This window comes from Callospermophilus lateralis, chromosome 10, assembly GCF_048772815.1.
Source record: "Callospermophilus lateralis isolate mCalLat2 chromosome 10, mCalLat2.hap1, whole genome shotgun sequence".
Taxonomy (NCBI): Eukaryota; Metazoa; Chordata; class Mammalia; order Rodentia; family Sciuridae; genus Callospermophilus; species Callospermophilus lateralis.
In genome coordinates this window covers 82,847,704-82,867,364 of record NC_135314.1, presented here as the reverse complement: position 1 = coordinate 82,867,364, position 19,661 = coordinate 82,847,704, and the positions used below count along the sequence as shown (strand labels likewise).

Here is a 19,661-nt window from a genome sequence, read left to right as displayed (position 1 = left end):
TTTATCACAAATTTGTCTGACTTGAGGTAACTTGAAAAACATGAATAGCATAATAAAATAAGTATCTGGTAGAGAAATCAGAGCAAAGAGGAGAGCTAGTTAGTCCAAGAAGGCTGAGTGAATTTTTTTTGATTATCTAGGAAGTTGTGAAATAAAGCCTAGAAGCACTCAAGGTTCCACCATTTATATGGTCTAGCATATAAAGAGGTCTGCAGCCTAGGAAGACCACCTCACATCCCCTCATTTATAACACTCTACATTAACTTCCTGACAACTTTCTTAGTTAGACTTATTTAGAATTATATGCACATCATGAGATTTTCTAGGAGTCACCATTCTTGTGAACAAATTGATGAGAAGTGTAAAAGGTTCTGGTCCAGGTTGGGGGACCTTTCTTCAGGTTTTGGGAAACTTCCTTGGAATTCACAAAGAAGGGAGGAAGGAATTGGAATTTGTAGCTTTGAAAGAAATGCAGTGTTGCTGGATATCTATTTTTGTTGAATTTCTAAATTTCCTTTTCTTTTTTTTTTAAATCACAAAACATTATATCTGAAACAAGGTGAATGCACATATCTAATTTAGTGCAGGTCAGGTGTTCACTGGTAAATATTGAGCAACATGCTTCCAAAGTGACCAGATACAAAGAAAAGTGCTGACATCACAAGCTGTGAAGGGAGGTGAAGGGAGAGTGGGTTTTGCTGAGGAAAGCTAATCTTTTCAAGGTTAGGGGTTAGAAGAGTGGGGCAATGGGAAAGAAACTATAGGATCATATTTTCTGGTGACTGTCTTAGCCTGTTTAGGCTGTTATAACAAAAATACCCTAGACTGGGTAATTTATGAACAATAGAAATTTATTTCTCACTGTTCCGGAGGCTTGAAGTCCAAGATCAAAGTGCAAGGAGGTTTGATGTCTGGTGAGGGCCTGTTCTCATAGACGGCACCTTCTCTGGTCTGTACAAGGCATGGGGCAAGGCAGATCCCTTCACCTCTTGTGAGGTCTGACAGAATCACTTTCCAAAAAGCCCCACTTCTTAATACTGTCACATTGGTTCCAACATATGAATTTGGGGCAGGGGACAAGATACCAACATTCAGATCATAGTAATGAGTTTCATTCTCACTTTTTCCTCAATATCACTGAAACTTCTATTTTAGCCCAACAACCACCAATACAATTACAGACCGTATTTCCCCTCCTCCCCCACATCAAACTTCCAGGTAGCTTTTGGCAGTCCAAGATTTTTCAACATTGGCAGTATTCACATTTGGGGCTGGATAATTTTTTGTGGTAGAGGCAATTTTGCACATTGTAAGATGTTTAGCAGGGTCCCAGGTCCCTAGTCCCCAGATGTCTTAACTACTCGCCACCAAGTTCTGACTACAAAAAATGTCTAAAGACATTGACAAATATCCTCCATGGGACAAAATTACTTCTAACAGAGAACAGCTGTGTTAATCCTTTTTTTTTTCTTTTCCTTTTTCTCTTTTGCAGTGCTGGGGATTGAATCCAGGACTTCACATTTACTAGGCAAGTGCTCCATATGGAGCTACCTCCTCAGCCTTGTTTATTTTAAAATTTTGAGACACAGCCTCTCTAAGTTGCCCAGGCTGACCTTGAACCTACACTACTACTGCCTCAGTTTTCTGTGTCTCTGGGATTACACATGTGTGCCACCATGCCTGGTGTTAGTCCCACTTTAACAGAGGAGGAAACAAGCTTAGAGAGGCTTAGGAACTCGCCAAGTTTGGGCAATAAGTAATTTTGGCAATATTTAAGTACAGTTTCTTCTAACTCCCTGGGTTTCAATCTGTACGTACATTGAAATCATCCAGGAAGATTTATGAAATTCTAATGTGTGAGATCTATTCTAGAACAAGTAAAAACAAAATAATTCATGAGATATACATAGCAGGGTGTTGGTTTTTTAAAACTCCCAGGTGCACCCCAAGTTAAGACTGCCAAAGCCCCTGCACCAAAAGATACAAGGAGGTTCTGTGGTCAGCAGGAAAAAACTCAGCCTTTACCCTTACACCCTAGTTTTTCACTAGTCGGTAGCTGAGAAATCCCAATATTCCCAAGGCCAGGCAGTCGCTTGCAGTGATCTCACAACAGCCGATCTTTAATTGCCCTGTCTTCTGGAAAACAAAGAGAGGAAGAAAAGCCCAAACAAATCAATACTCACAGTGCGATGATTTATCCACTGACTGTGGCGGTATTCCAGAGTTCCCCCCAACTCCTGTGTCAGCTGACTTTTGTCAATGTAGCCATGAAGGTCAGAAACTGAGTTTAACATGATAATCTGTAGGGGGAAAAATTATATTTTTCATGGGTCCTCACATAGCTCATGTAGATTCTACTTTTAAATAAGACTTTGAACTTGAGTTATTAGGCATTTATATCCAAAGATGGTTACTATATATAGCAGAGAACTATTTTAAAGTCTCTTTCCACATTTCCCTTTAGAACAAGGAATACCAGAGTCAAGACAGCCTGTGACAACCTAGTGACTTGGGTCAGGGAAATCAGTTCCAGGCTACTCACAACTGGGTCTCACTTTAGGTAAAATTTTGTCCAAAATTCCCAAGCTAATAAAGTATACACCATAGCCATAAAAATAAAGGACTGTGCTGAGGCCTAGGATATCTGTGATGAGAAGCCCAATAAAGTGTGGTCCAGGAATATCAAAATACAAGACAGAGACCTATAAAGTTTGTATTGAAAAGAGCCACACCAATGTAACCTTCATGAAGAATGTTTGTATGCCCCCAATTTATCTTTTAGGAGAAGACATATGGAGGCAGTTGGGAAGGGGGTTATATCCTAACAATTCTGCTCATGAATGAATACCCACACATTTAGAGGACACTGACATAAACCAGATGGCCCCTCTCTACTCCTCGATGGCAGTTCTGACCTCATCATGATCCTGAAATAGAAATTTGGGGATACAAAAAGAATACTGAGTCTCAAAAGACAAACACTTGGAAACCATTGGAATGCGGAACAAACAACGTAGGAGCGACCAGCCCGTATCCCTTGCATCTGAATCCTTGCCTGCAGCTTGATGATTGGCTGATGAAAAAGCAACAAAACCTCCAGCAACCACAAGGCAACTACAGGAACCATTCATTCAGAGACTATGTGCATTGAAGACTTTGGTGACCAAGAAATGACCCTGGCTTTATTATGACAGTAGGACACACACCCCTGGAGATTTAAGATTCGAATGAGGCGTGGCATGATTGGAACATGCAAGGACAGTGCACCAGCACGAGGAAAACTAGCACAAAATTGCACAACTCCACCCTGGCCCCACCTCCTTCAGCCCCCTAGCTACAGTCTCTTTATCAGCATTAAAACCCCAAACCAAGACAATGTGTCCCATTATTTTTTAAAAATTTTAATTAGGTATATATGACAGCAGAATGCATTTTCACTCACTGTCCACAATTGCAGCACAACTTTACATTTCTATGGTTGTACACGAGGTAGTGCTGCATAATATGTGCAGTCATACATGTACCTAGGGTAATGGGGTCCATCTCATTCCATCATCTCTCCTGCCCCCATATTCCCTCCCCACCTCTCCCTCCCTTTGCCCCATCAAAGTTCCTCCATTTTTCCCCCCCATTATGAATCAGCATCCACTTATCACAGAGAACATTCGTCCCATTCTTAAGATAGCCTGGGCTCTGTTCTGAGAACATTTACCTTCGCCTTTCACTTTCTAGAAAGCTCTTCCTCTCTTTGCTAAAACCTGATGCATTCTTAAGTTCTCTTCTGTGATGTGGTCAAGAATTGGAGGTCCGAGTGGAGGTCCCCTGAGCTCCTGCAGACTCCTCAGATCCCCTTGTGGTGACAGTCTGAGCTTTCTGACCCAGGGGCTGGAGAGAACCCTGGCTCTCCCCTAGCCAGGGACAAGGGCTCCTCAACCCTGTCTTTGAAATGCCTTCCACTTGAAACCTTTAATTAACGACCTTATTTTTTTACTCCATGTTGATTATTTTGAAAATTTATTCTTGGTCAGATATAAGAATATGGGCTTTCTTGTATTATTATATGAGTCAAGTGATAAATTCATTTTGGAATGAAAAAAATATATAAATAAATTAGGGTCTAAAAAGTCTATAGGAGAAACAAAATTAGACAAAAAATGATTTATTTATTTACTGTGTATTAAACTGCTAATAAATGGCAAAAACTAAGGAATAAAATCATAAGTACAATAGACCCTGCCTGAGAAACTTGGGTTTAGTGGCATTTGATGACTATCTCTCCTTATGTTAACCCCAAGGGCCCCAAGACTTTCTCTTTCACCTTTGAAAACTGTTTGGGAATTTTACAAATACAAATTTTAGTAACATTAGAGAGGAAAAGAAAAAAAAAAACACCCTAAATCCATCTAAGCTTTTTCCTCCTAAAAATGTTAAACCACTTATGGGAGTTTGAAAAAAGATTTACAGGCTTTCTAAATTAAAATTATAAGACAGGTAACAAGATATTATCTAGTTAAGAATGTATTTTGCTTCTGGGAATATCTGTTCGTTCCTATGGTAACATTTAGTACTGAAAAAAAAAAAAAAAAACCAAAAACCTATGTACAATATTGTGTTAGACAGAAATAACTGTCCTGTAGCCCGAAGTGTCAAAACCTATCCTGCCAGACTATGTATTTCCAATTCTCCTTATCTAAACAGGAAGGGAGGTGTGATTTTTCACACTTGCCAGGACTCTATTTTCTCATCTTAAGCTTTAGAAAGGACCAAGAAGAATTTTAAATTGAAAATTAAGAATAAAAGGAGCATATCAGCAGAAGTGTTGTGCAAGTCAAAAAAAATCTTAAGGTAAAATCTTTGGATTAGGCAAAGAGTTCTGCATTATGACACCAAAAGCATGACTCATAAAAGAAAAGTTGATAAGCTAGATGTCATCCAAATTTAAAATATTTACTCCATAAAGTCACAGTTGAGAGAATGAAAATATAGCCCACAATTGGGAGAAAATATTTGCAAGTCACCTGACAATGACTTATATCCAGAATATATACAAAACTCTCAAAACTCAATAATAAGAAAATAACACAATCAATAATGGCAAAAGATTTGAACAGAAGCTTTGTTACTGGAATCCTAGATCAGAGGGGCTTGACTTCAAGAAGTCCCAACAAATCAGGTCCAGCCACTCATCCCAGAAACAAAATGGAAAAAATAACAGTGAAAATCAGGAAAGGAATTTATTCAATATAGCTATATTGGGAAGACAAAGGGGATCAAGTGTCCTTAACCCTGTTTTCAGGGGTACTGACATGAACTCTCAAATTAGGTAGCAAAGTGGGATTAGAAGTACACATAGCCAAGCAGTCTTGGTGAAACTGTGGTCTGGTTGATCATTATCTCAGGGCCAGCCAGGCAGAGCCTTGTTGGCAGCTATGAGAAATTTGCTGTTGCCTGGGGAGTAGTTGCAACTCATCCCAAGCTGTTTAGCCATCAGACCTGTTGTTCCTGGAATCCAAGGTAACTGCAGGAAGGAATGATTCAGAGAAAAGGGCAGGTGGGAAAGCAAGATGGTGTCAGTTCCTTCAGGTTAGGTGCCACTGGGTGATGTGGAAAAGGATATGAAAAGGATATGTGGCATATGACAATCTGTTAATTATGATGTCCCTGCAAACCTTGAAAATAGCTTAGTTATTTTTCTAATCTTGCTGCCTTCTGACTTTAAGGGAGAGGATTACCAGCTTTTCCCAAGGGTTAAGGTAGCAAAAGAGACAAATGCAAAATGAAGGCAGAGATGTCGATCTTTTATCCTGTTTTAGTTACCCTTTGAACAGCTGCAGGCCCAAGTGAAGATTCAGTACTTTTAGCAAAAGCAGCCTCTAAGGCCTTGTTACAGCTTCACCAAAAAAGATATACAAATCGAAAATAAGCACATGAAACGAGATTTAATGTCATTAGTCATGATGGAACTGCAAATTAAAACCACAGTGAGATACCACAATACAAGCAACCAGAATGACTAAAACTTTTATTAATTACCAGTTTTTGGCAGGGTGGCAAGAATATGAAGCAGCTGGAATTCTCATATACTGTTAGTGGGAATGAAAAATAGTAGAGCCTCTTTGCAAAACAGTTCAGCAGTTTCTCGTAAAGTTAAACATATACCTACAATATGTCAGAGCAAAATCCTGCATGATGTGAATATTTATAGCAGCTTTGTTCTTAATCACTAAAAAGCTAGAAACAACTAAAATGTTCTTCCCCAGTGAATGGATAAACCCGTATCTCTATAACAAGTGACAATATTCAGCAATATAAAGAACTGTTGACACATCCAACAACATGGATGAAACCCGAATGGTTCGTGCTAAGTAACAAAGTCATACTCAATGTCTGCTTAGTATATAATTTCATTAACATGATTTTCAGGAAAAGACAAAACTGTGAGGACAGAGAACAGATCAGTTTGCCAGCTGTTTGGGATGCGAAAGGAAATGACTAGAAAGAAGAGCATAAGGAAATCTGGTGGGTGAAAAAACCATTCTGTAGCTTGACTGTGGTGGGAATTAAATAACTCCGTGTGTTTGTCCAAACAGAACTATGTACCAGAAAGAGTGAATTTTACTGCACGTTAAATTAAAAAATGAAGAAGGCAAAGCAGTTTCAACACAAAAATGTTTTCCTCCTAATCTACTCAGGATCAAGAGTTTAAAAAACAAGTTCAAAAATTTTATATAGGAAAGGGAAATAGCAAAACAAATCTGCTGGTCAAACTCACAGGACACACTGAGCATGTAAATCTGACCTTAAAGTAGTTGTTGTTCTTTGTTATTTCTTTGTTTCTGTATTTGCATATTTGGCATCCTTCATCACAGGATCAATTAAACAAACACTATTTTCTTATTTTCTGTGTTCTTGATACCCTGCATTTGTGGCCTCAGTGATTGGCCAGAGACTGTCCCTGCCATGGCTAACCCACAACCCAGAGATGGCCAAGGGTTCAGCAGGGAGCATGCTTTTCATATGCAAACCAGCCAATCCCCATCCAAATCCTCATGTACATTTATCAAACTTATATGCACAGACGTTATTTCCCCCACCCTGAAACCAGCCCAGAGCCAGGTACCAGATAACCAGAGACTACTTGTGTAGCCCAGAGGAATTATTCAAACTAGCCAATCATAAGCTGTTTCCTCTGGCCTGCAGAAAGGCTTTGGCCTGGGTTTCCCCCTTGCTTCCGCTTCTGCCTCCTGACAGTGCCTCCCCTGTGACCTATGCAGCATTGTGATGATCCCTTCCCTGGAACTCTTCCCTGTAACAAACTTCTTTCCAAGCCTCTGCATTCCCTTCTCTGTATCCAAGAACTTTAGGATAACACGTACCACTTGCACATTCTTGGAACAGTTGTTATACATTAAGCATGTCTTTTTTTGTTTCCTTTTCTGTATATATTTATGTTCTTACCCATTACTTGCTTAAAGCTGTTCCTGCAGAAGATGTTGGCTCTTTCCATTACAAATGTAAACATTTCCTGTTTTCTGCCACAGACTTCTTTTTTTTTTTTTTTTAAAGAAACCAATTTTCATGTCCATGATAACCTGCCTTTTTGTGAGACTGCCTTAATAACTTCACATAACAGTTTGGCAAGGCAGCTGTGTGTCTAGCTGTTTCAGAATGGCCAGCAATAGGTGCTCAGAAACCTTCACTACATTCAAGTACTCTGTCTCCCTTGACCACAATTTTATCCCTATGCCAGGAGATCCGTATGCCAACTATGCATAATGAACTTATTTCCCCTTCAATTTATAGAAATATAATTATTATCTAACTAGAAATGAAAAGGGAGATATGATAATAAGAGAGGCTGAGGGCTACAAAAGTACTAACATCACAACCATATTTTAAAAACAAAGTAAGGAAGACCTAACAGCTGGATCTGTCATTTAAAAGGCAAAATGTGTTTTGAAGTTTGTTTCAAACTTGGTAACCTAAGACTCTGGATTCCACGGAGCATCAGACTTACCTGGGGAGAGCAAGGTTTGTGTGGGTCAAATGCAGCCTACAAGGCAAACTTGTACTGGAGAATGATCTACCAAATGTGCCCAGGGTTCAGGTGGCCAACAGCTCTCTAAAAAGTTGATTTTAAGTTTCAAATCAAAAGTAGACTAGGTAGGGAATCAACATAACTACCGGAAATAGCTAAAGACAAAATATTGAGATAATGTAGATGTCCTGTCCCTCCTCAGTGTAGATGCATCACATGAAAAGCAGGTCATAAATCACATAGGGATCTGTATATATGGTCACTCAGAGGCATGTTTTATGTACAACCAGGGAAATACATAGGACATTGAGCAACTGATCAGTTAAAACAGAGTGGCAAGAAACAATTGATTAGTCTTCAATAATGAAGGGTAAAAAAGCTCATGAGGACTGTGACAGGTCATTTGCTTCTTGTTAGTTGTCATCTCTTCCTAAATATCAATCATTACTCAATTCAGGAAAATTGAGTAAGAAACTCACAGCTTGTTTGATTTCCCTTAAACACTCAAGCTTTTTTTTTCGGGGGGGGGGCGGGGTTGGTACTGGGGATTGAATCTAGGGTAGCTTTACCACTGAGCTACATCTCCAGCCCTTTTTATTTTTTTATTTTTGAAATAGGTCTCACTTAATTTATTAGGGCCTTGTGAAGTCACTGAGGCTGGTTTCAAACTTGTGATCCTTCTGCCGTAGCCTTCTCATCCACAGGGATTGCATGCATGTGCCACCACACCCAACTCAAAACTGCTGTTTTGATTTTGTATCACCACAGCTTAGTTTGTCCTATCCTTGAACTTTACATAAAAGGAATCATGAAGAATATGCTCTTTAGCATATAGTTTCTTTATTTCAAGAGAAATTTTTATAGCCTCTTTAGGAAGCATTTTATTGTTGATTCATGTTTAAGAATTTTCACCGATGATAGAAAGTCAACACTTAAGATACTCTCCCACACAGCCCGGTTCAGCTTCTGAATCTTGGTTTATGCACACATATCAATATATTTCTCTCCAATACAATCATTCCACCCATGATTACTGGATCAGATTTAACCTCCAATTTCAATTCTTGGCCTTAACTTAGGAAGCTCTTCAGGACTATCTTTAATTCAGAGAGCACAGCTTTATCTACACAGTGGTCATGGGCAAAGTACTTCTCCATGGTGCACACTCACAATGGTAGAAAAGGCAGCGATGATACCATGGATACTGAGTATTCTCAGCAAGCAGGTTAATCATGTTGGATGTGATGAAGGAATCCTCTTTTGCTGCCATGTCATTTAGGCTTTTCATTTTGATGGAATGGTTAACACAGGAATTCAGAATAGAAGCAATCACTTTGGGTTCTCAAGAGAATATTATTAAGTTGCTTCCATATTATTGTATGTATTTGTACTTCACTGATTTTTTTTAGGTTTATTATTTTTTATAAATTTTTAAATCTACTTTAATTAGTTATACATGAAAATAGAATGCATTTATGCACTTTGATATATCATAAATAAATGGAGTATAAATTCTTATTTTTTTGATCTTTCATGTTGCAGAATCACATTGGTCATGCAGTCATATATGTATATAAGGTAATACCATCTGTTTCACTCTATTATCCTTCCTATCCTCATATCCCCTCCTCTCCTTTCACTCCCCTCTATCTAATCTGAAGTAACTATATTCTTCTCTAGAGCCCCCATCATTGTGAATTAGCATCTGCATATCATATTTGGCCTTTGGTGAGAGCCTACAGATTGTGAGAAAATCTTTATCACATGAACCTCAGATAAATCATTAATCTCTAGGATATATAAAGAACTCAAAAACTTAACACCCAAAAAGCAAATAACTCAATCAATAAATGGGCTAAGGAACTTAACAGATACTTCACAGAAGAAGAAATGCAATTGATCAACAAATATATGACAAAATATTCAACATCTCTAACAAGTAGAGAAATGTAAATCAAAAATACTCTAAAATTTCATCTCACTCCAGTAAGAATGTCAATCATCAAGAATACAGGCAACAATAAATTTTGGTTAAGATGTGTGGAAAACGGCACACTCATACAATACTGGTGGGACTGAAATTGGTGCAACCACTATGGAAAGCAGTATGGATATTTCTCAGAAAACTTGGAATAAAACCACCATTTGATCCAGCTATCCCACTTCTCAGTTTATACCCAAAGGACTTAAAATCAGCATACTACAGTGATGCGGCCATGTCAATATTCATAGCAGCTCACTTCACTGCTTTTTATTGCTTAATGTTATTCCTTTATAGAAGCCTGGCACAGTTTCTTCATCCATTCACCTGTCAATAGACATTCTTGTACATTTTTTTGGTAGACATACATTTTCATTTCTCTGCTGGGTCACAGTTTAAGTCTATGTTTACTTTATAAGAAACTACTAACTATTTCCAACATGGTTGTACCATATCTTACCACTTTTGTTGGCTGAAAAGTATTTCACTGATTAAGTAGAATATAATTAACTTAACTAGTTGTCAATAATTAAGTTCTTCCCAGTCTTTAGCTATTAAAAACAACTTCGCCTGGGAATGGTAGTGCACATTTATAATCCCAGAGACCTGGGAGGTTGAGGCAAGAGGATCTCAAGTTCAAGGCCAGCCTCTGCAACTTAGACCCTGTCTCAAAATAAAATATAAAAAGGACTGGGGACAGAGCCCAGCAGTAGAGTACCTCTGGGTTAAATCCCCATGTTACGGTTTAGATATAAGGTGTCCCCTAAAAGTTTATGTGTAAGACAATGCAAGAAAGTTTACAGGTGAAATTATTGGGTTATGATAGCCTTAATTTAATCAATGTATTAATACTCTGATAGAGATTAACTAGGTGATGACTGTAGATAGCTCCTCCAGGTATACTCTGCCTGCCCACAGTCACCTACCTGCCCACATATAGGACCTTCTCCAGGCATACTCTACCTATCCAGTCACTTACCTGCCCACAGATAGGACTTCCTCCAGGCATACCCTACCTTCCCACAGTTACCACTCAGTTAATCCCTACCAGGGGATTAATATCTCATAACCCAATCATTCCAACCATAAACTTTCTTGATTGTCTCACACATGAGCTTTTGTGGAACACCCCATTATCCAAACCAGAATATATCTGTAGAATAATTCTTATAGAGAGTTCAAATAACATTTACATTTAAATTTTTTATAAATGCTGATAATTAGTCCTTCATATTAGTTGTTACCAACTATATTCCTACCAGCTAAGCATGAGAGTGATTGTTTCCACACCTCTGTTTACCAAACTTATGCATACAATTTTGAATCTTTTTATTTTTAAATTTTGTTGGTACAGATTCTTATGTCACCCCCATGCTTTAGAGTCACATTTTCTTTCAATGTTACCCTTTATCTTCCTCCTCTATTATCTTTCCTCAGTTATATACCACTCCCAGATCAACATAACTCTAGTACACCATTTCCCAATCTCACTCCCCAACTAGAAAATCTTTGCTGGACCCTCATTGTCTACTGAATAAAAACCAGACCCTTTATCCTCCTGCTGAAGATACTATTTCATGTTTTCTTCCTTTTCTTCCAAAATACTATTTTCTGTGTGATCCAACAAAACTGGGGATTCCCACAGACTTCAAAAGAAGTGTGTGCTTCTTGCCCTGTGCCTTTGCACAGGCTGTTCCCAGCCTAGGATGCCCTCCTCTCTCTCTGTACCTCTTGAGTCCCACCTTTCTTAGCAGCCCAGTTCAAATGACAGAGATGGAGACAAGGTGAGAAGTCAAGCTTACCGGCACTTTCATCTTAAATTCATCTCGATAGTATTTAATGCCAATGTCAGTGAATGTTCTCTGGATAAGGCGAGATGGACGAAGGATGAATATGAGCTGTAAGTTTCCGGGAAATGCCACCTGTAAGCATCATGACAAGTGTCAGGGTAGACAGAAAATGTCACATCCATTACCAAGATCTACTTTACTCTTCTCCTGCCCAAGATCACAGAAGAAAAAGTTAAATTGGAGGCCATGGATGTCAAAGAATTAGAATAAATCTCAGAGAATTTCAGAATCAAAAGAACCCTAAGGTAAGGTAACCCAAACTACTCTTTAAAAAATAAAGCAAATCAAGCCAATGAGCAAAAAAATATTCTTATTATAAAAATAATTCCTACTCTTTACATAAAAATTGGGAAACAGAATTACATTAGAAAAACAAAACCACCCATGGTGTCACAGCCATATTTAATATTTTAATTTATATAATTATAGTCTATTTTTTTTTGTTAAATTGTCTATATCATAGTTAGACTTACACCACAGTTACTTTGTAACTTGCCTTTCCACTTTAATATACTATGAACTTTTATTCCTGTTATTTAATATACTATGAGCTTTTATTCCTGTTATTTAAAGAAGTCTTTGGAACTATTTTTATGGGTGCATGATTTATCTAATCAATAACTTTTTGCTAATTGTTTAAGATTCTTTATATTTTTACTATTATAAATAAAACCCAAATGAACATCTTTATACATACTTTGGAAAATTTTCTTAGGATAGATTCCTGTAAGAATGAGCCAAATAACTAGCATTTTAAGGGTTCTTGGTAGGACCCTTTGTTTTTATTGCCAAATTGCTTTTGGAAAGTACTGGCCTCATCTTGAGGTGGGTCCTGAGCAAGGAGTTAACCCGGATTCACAGAACTACTTAGTGACAAAGTCAGAACCCAAGTCTCCCACTACCCACGGATTCCTGTTCTTCCAGTGGTTTCCCAACCTCTTAAAGTGAGAGTTACAAGAAAATCTGGTCTTCACTCCTATTCTGATTCATTAGGACTGATATAAATTCCAGGCATCTGCATGTTTAACAATCACTTGAAGAAATTCTGATACGTAGGTAGATTTAGGGACTCCTGCACCACAGCATCTTTTATACATAAAGTGATGAATATAATTTTGGGACAAATAAGGCTCATTATCATATTGTTCAAGTATTGTCTGTGGCCCCTGGGAAAGCAGAACTCCTCAGAAGCCAGATCTCTGGAATAGTCATGGGCATCAACAATGGTGGTAGTTATCTTACAGATAAGGCCTGTAGAAAAACTAAAGGGACAAAACAATTAATGTACCAAGGGAAGCAGTGCTCCCTTCTCCATCTTTGAAACACAAACTCCTAAACAGGACAGCCTTGCATTTTGTTGTATCATGTTATGATAAATCAGCTGAGGCAAAATGTGTGTATCTGGATGAGGTTCTAAAGCAATCTGAGAAGACTCTATATGGGTACACGTCTCTGTGTATGACTGCTTCTGTATGAGGGTGTATGCAAGGCTTCAACTGTCCTTCTCCCATCCTAATTCCAGCACTCACATTAACACCCTGACATTTTGCACCCTCTTTAGTCAGGCTTCACTGTCCTTATGAGCCTGGGCTAGGGTGAAAGAACTGGTGTAAGTGGCCCTGAGACAACATGGCTGGGTTCACAGGTCTGAGGTCCCAACAGAGAAAAGATGCATCTACTTGCTCAAAGGCAACAGTGGTTAAAACTGACTAATAAGGAAAAGGAAGCCCATCGAAAATTGTTCAATTTAATGCCAAATGTAAACATCCCTTCAACAAATGTATCTAAATACCATTTTGTCTGGTTTTGCCACTGTTTTTCCACTTTGTGAAAAAGTAATTTGAATAGTAAAATGAAGACTGTCTTAAATCAGGCATCCCCCAAAGCAAACAATCAAACAAAGGATTTGGGTACATCTGGAAGCACAGATGAGGGAGTAGGGAGGTAGACAGCAATGCATAGACAATGCATAAATGATGGGGTTACTTTTATAGGTAAGGGAGGCTGAGAGCCTCTGATATTTTGTTTGCAACACAGCTCAGAATTGTTCCAAAGAGAGATATGGAAGCTGGTGTTTACCTATCAACTCCTGTAACTCAATGGTTATCCTGTTAACTTCCCAGCCCTCCCTGCCTTCCCTTCTTCAGTAAGTAGAGAAGTCAATAAGGCAGAAAGACTCAGAAGAGTCTTTGTGATGCTCAGGAATTGTCTGTGGGAGACCTTCCATGGTGCAATAGCACCTGTTACAAAGACCTTCTCAAAATTTGACATAAAATAATTGCTTTTTCCCCATAACTTTGATATGAAATATTTGAAAAGACTATTTAAATGACTTTAACTATCATAGCACAAAAATAAGTATTTACTGCTATTCGTGTCAAGGATGCCTTTATGGAGCTCCACTTGTCCCTTCTTCTGTCAATCACAATGACGAATCCAATGCTGGCAGCCTCCACACTGAAAAAAAGCAAGGTCAGTGTTAGGAGAGACTTAAGGATTTGGTATGGCTCCCACAGCAGAACACATCTTGCCCAGCTCAGGCAAGTAACTAGGTCTGATCTTCCCATCAAAGAAGCCAACTCCCTCTCCCAGTCCAAGCCTAAGCCCCAACAGTGCAAGTACTTTGTTTCTCAGACCCTTTATAGGACTCAGATTCTAGCTGGCAAATCCATGCAACACCAACAGAGGACATGTGCTCATGTCTGAAGGAAGAGGCATGTGTCAGTTGAGAATCGTGTGTCCCTAGCATAGCAGAGGACATCAAGGTTGAGCTCCGTCCCCTTTCTTTCCTCAAGTAGATATTAAGGGAGATATCAAAATCCTTCTCCAGGAGTCAGTCCTATAGGTATTCAGAAATAACACATGCCAGCGAGAACACAACCCCCTTCCAGTGTGTGGCCATATAGAGGCTAATGGACCATATACATGAGAAGATATCATCTTCATTAAGACCAGAAGCCCTCTCTGCCCATCCTTAAGCCTGCACAAAATTCTCACAAGGTCCACAAAATAAAAAACATTTACTTTGTCTCCTTTGGGATAGAGTGTAGTGTAGAGGAAAGAGCAAGGACTTTAAAGCCCGGATCAAACCCTATTGCTGTTACTTCCTAGCACTGAAACCTTGGGGACATCTAATCTTTCTAACATGTGGTATCCTTCTCTGTAAAATTAGAATAATATCACCAATAAAGAAGTTGTTAAAAGCACAAATTCTGAAGCCAACCTGACTAGATGAAAATTTCTGAATTCTAGTGTATGTATGTATGTATATATATCTCCATATATTCTCCCTTGGGAGGGAAGGAGTTACTTAAACCCTCTGGTTTCTCAGACATTTTATTTTTAAAGCAGGATTAATAAAACAGTGTGTATTTATAATATTCATGTGAGAGTTAAATGAGCATGTAAATGTATAAACATACTTCTATATAAGTGATGACTATTATTTTTATGTGATTATTATGGAGATTAAAAGAAATGTAGGACATGAAAAATAGTTGACCCACAGTAACCCTTCAATAGCTTTCTAAATTGGAAAAAAGGTAGGCTTTATCCTAAAAAGTACCTGTAGGTGAATTAGGTAGAGAGCTAAGCAAAATCTGAAAGAAAATATAAGTAGCTCATCTGAATTAAGCACCACTGGATTGACCCATTATTGTAGCCCCATATTGACAAATGCAAGGAAAAGTGACTAAAAAAAAAATCAACTGATAAAATACTCTGTAGATTTAGGCTAAGAGATGTTCCCATTGTTGGCAGACAGAAACTTTGGAGTAACTATGATCCATATGTTAAAAAGAAAAACAGAGGAAAAGGTAGATAAATGATGTATTGTTCCAATAGAGAATTAGAATTTACAATAAAAAATAAATGAACATTCTAAGATTACAAAACACCAATATCTGAAATTAAGAACTTGTTGGATTTGTTTAATAGCAGACTGAATACAGCAGAGGACAGGATAGGTGGAACTGGAAACCCACCAGTTGAAAATAATCAAAGTAAAGAATAGAGAGAAGGGGAAATAGAACAGGATGTAAGAGATATGTGGGATGTGAACAAAAGTCCCAGAAGGAGAAGAGAAAGAATGTGTTGCAGAAACAAATTTTTCAAAAATGGTTAAGAATTTTCCAACCTGATAAAACATCAACTCACAGATTTAAGTGGTTCTCCCTTTTCCACATTGAATAAAGCAAGGAAAACCCTGCTTTAATGAAAATGAAAGATCAGGAGAAAATCTTTAAAAAGTGAAAAAAGACTCATTACATTCAAAAGAACAAAATTAAAAAAAAATAATCACTGACTTTGCAACAGAAACCATGGAAGCTGCAATCCAGTGGAATAAGATCTAAGAGAACTTACCTGGAATTTCTGAGAATTCTACACCCACTGAAAATTCATTCAAAATATTGAGGTGAAATAAAGATATTTCCAAGCAACTAGAGCTGACAGAATTTATCATTATTAGTCTCATACTTCAGGAAATACTAAAGGGTATTCTCCAGGCTGAGTGAAGTTGGAAGCATAGAGATGAAAGAAAAAGAAACAGTTTGAAAAGGATAAATTTCTGGGTAAGGAGGTTTGGCTATGGGTCAGGAAGACTTTCATTCCTGTGAAAAGCAGCACTGGTTGTATTAAAAACCCATATTTTTCCTTATATATGAGAGAACTCTGAAGACAAAAGAATTTAATAAATGAAGAATTTCTAGAGAAGGGTTAGACTTCCCATAGTAAGCAACTTCTAGAGCAGACTTTCCCATCAAGTGGTGGGTTACCTATTCTGAACAGACAAGCAAATGGATGAACCTGAAAACAGATAATCCCACCTGTTAGTCTGACTCTGAAAAAAACAAAGAAGACACTGCAGACACTAAACATGTGGATAAATATTATCAACTATGTGTCTTATTTCACTAAAGACTATTGACCACTCAAAGAAAAAATAACAAGGTATTAGTAAATATATTGCCTATGTGAAATAAAATTTCTCAAAACAGCATTCAGTATGAGATGGAGTAAATAGAATTTTACTATAGAAATTAAAGTTGATTGAGATGGAATTATACTATTTATGTTGTATATAAAGTAATGTAAAATTGAATCAAGGTAGATTGTATTAATTTAAGGGCACACACTGTCAGATTAGAGAAATCATTGCTAAAGACTCAATAGAGGAGATAAATGGAATACTGAAAATATTTGAGGGGTGGGAGTTTAGCTCAGCAGTATAGCACTTGCTTAGTATGTCTGAGGCCCTGGATTTGATCCCTAGCACTGAAAAAAAAAAAAAAAGAGAGAGAGAGAGACAGACAGACAGAGGGGAAGAGAGGATGAAATAAAAAAAAATTGAACAATTCAAAAGTCATTACAAAAGGAGAAATAAAAGGACCAGCCACAGATGACATAAATAGCAAGATAGTAGATTTAAACCTAACCATTTTAATAATCACAGTAAGGGGAAATAGTTGATATCACTTCATTTAAAAGGCAAATACTGACAGAGTAAATATATTGGTTACAAGAGATACACCTTAAACCTAAGGACAGAGATAGATTGAAAGAAAATGATAGCAAAAGTTATACCATGCAAACAACAATCATAAGATGGCCAGTTTGTCTATATAAACAGAAGAAAAAGTTGTGTTCAAAACAAGGAGTATTGGCAGGGATAAACAATTAATTCATAAAGAGTCAACTTATCAAGAAGATGTAGAAATTCGAAATGTGCATAAATGCAGTAAAATTGCTTCAAAACACACTAATCAAAAATAAAATTTAGTGGTGTGTGGGGGGTGGCCCTGGAGTAGGGGCCATGGCGGTATGAGGGGACCTGGCTGCAGTAGCTGATGAGAAACTACTAACGTTCCTGTGGAACATAATGGATGGAGAAGAGAAAACCTATGGTAGCTGTGAAAGCCCTGATGCCATGTATGTCAAATTGATATCTTCTAATGGTCATGAATTTATTGTAAAAACAAAGAACATGCACGAACATCAGGAACAATAAAAGCCATGTTGAGTGGCCCAGATCACTTTACTGAAAATGAAACTAATGAGGTCAATTTTAGAGTGATCCCCTTCACACGTGCTATCAAAAGTAAGCATGTATTTTACCTACAAGGTGCACTACACTAACAGCTTCACCGAGATTCCCGAATTCCCAATTGCACCTGAAATTACACTGGAATTGCTGATGTCTGTGAACTTCTTAGATTGTTAAATAAAAACAAATTATAATTAACTGTTAAATTTTTTCACAGTATTTAAGACCTGTAGTTCAGTTAGTAATTTTTTCATATATAGCATGTTGCCTGTATGCAATTGAACTACAAATTGAATTGCAAAGCAGATTTTCTTCTGTTTTTCGACATAGCAATCAAAGTTGAAAATTGTTTCCTACATCAACAAATTAAGAACATTTCCACAAACTGAGAAATAAACATTTGTGCCAATTTTTAGGTGGTTTTGCTTATCCTTTGGATAGTAACTTTAAAAATTAGAACAATGATGATACAATAAATGCTGAAATATAGGCATAAACAAACATGTTCTACAGGTAAATAACGGGGCTATGTATTTAAAAAAAAACATCTGATCTATAGTCACTGATAGTATTACTAGAGTTTTGCAAATAATTACATAATAAACATGTTTATAATTTAGCCAAAAGTTGACTTTTTAATTCATTCTCATTTGTTATACATGATGGCGAATGCAATTCATTTCATATTACACATATAAAGCACAATTTTCAAGTAACTGATTATACACAAAGTATTTTCACACCATTCATGTCTTTATACATGTACTTAGGGTAATGAGGTCTAACTCATTCCACTATCATTACTACCCATTTACCCTCTCCTTTCCCCTCCTTCCCCTTTGCCCTGTCTAAAGTTCCTCCATTTCTCCCACGCTCCCCCTCAATCGCCATTATGAGTCAGCAACCTCATATCAAAGAAAACATTCGGCTTTTGGATTTGGGGGATTGGCTTGCTTCACTTAGCATTATATTCTCCAGCTTCATCCATTTACCTTTGGCTGATGGCTCCCAGCATACCTTAAGATGCCATGATTTTACTCTCTTTTCATGCTGAGTAATGTTCCATAGTGTATATATATCAAAGTTTCCCTATCCATTCATCCTCTGAAGGGCATCTAGGTTGGTTCCACAGTTTAGCTATTGTGAATTGTGCTGCTACAAACATTGATGTGGCTGTGTCCCTATAGTATGCTGTTTTTAAGTCCTTTGGGTATGGACCGAGGAGAGGGATAGATGGGTCAAATGGGGGTTCCATTCCCAGTTTTCCAATGAATCTCTATACTGCTTTCCAGATTGGCTACACCAATTTGCAGTCCCACCAGCAATGTATGAGTATGCCTTTCCCCCCACATCCTTGCCAACACTTATTGTTGTTTGTATTCTTGATAGCTGCCATTCTGACTGGAGTGAGATGAAATCCTAGAGTAGTTTTGATTTGCATTTCTCTAATTTCTAGAGATGTTGAACACTTTTTCATATGTTTGTTGACTGATTGTATATCCTCTTCTGAGAAGTGTCTGTTCAGTTCCTTGTCCCATTTATTGATTGGGTTATTTGTTTTTTTTGGTGTTAAGGTTTCTGAGTGCTTTATATATCCTAGAGATTAATGCTCTATTTAATGTGCTTGTGGTTAAGATTTGCTCCCATTCTGTAGGCTCTCTATTCATCTCACTCATTGTTTCTTTTGCTGAGAAGAAGCTTTTTAGTTTGAATCCATCCCATTTATTGATTCTTTGTTTTAATTCTTGC

General features: G+C 37.6%; 1 protein-coding gene and 1 pseudogene across 1 annotated transcript in view; one reads left to right on the top strand and one right to left on the bottom strand.

The window, feature by feature from the left end:
* Window positions 1-19,661, bottom strand: part of Mcf2l2 (MCF.2 cell line derived transforming sequence-like 2) — a 243,675-nt gene that overhangs the window by 137,407 nt on the left and 86,607 nt on the right. Inside the window, exons 4-6 of the mRNA XM_076867044.2 lie at window positions 14,236-14,326; window positions 11,822-11,941; window positions 2,184-2,300 (exon numbers count right to left, since the gene is read on the bottom strand). Coding sequence (XP_076723159.2) covers window positions 2,184-2,300; window positions 11,822-11,941; window positions 14,236-14,326 — 328 coding nt within the window. The remainder of the gene's footprint in view (window positions 1-2,183; window positions 2,301-11,821; window positions 11,942-14,235; window positions 14,327-19,661) is intronic.
* LOC143408719 (elongin-C pseudogene) lies at window positions 17,748-18,089 on the top strand (annotated as a pseudogene).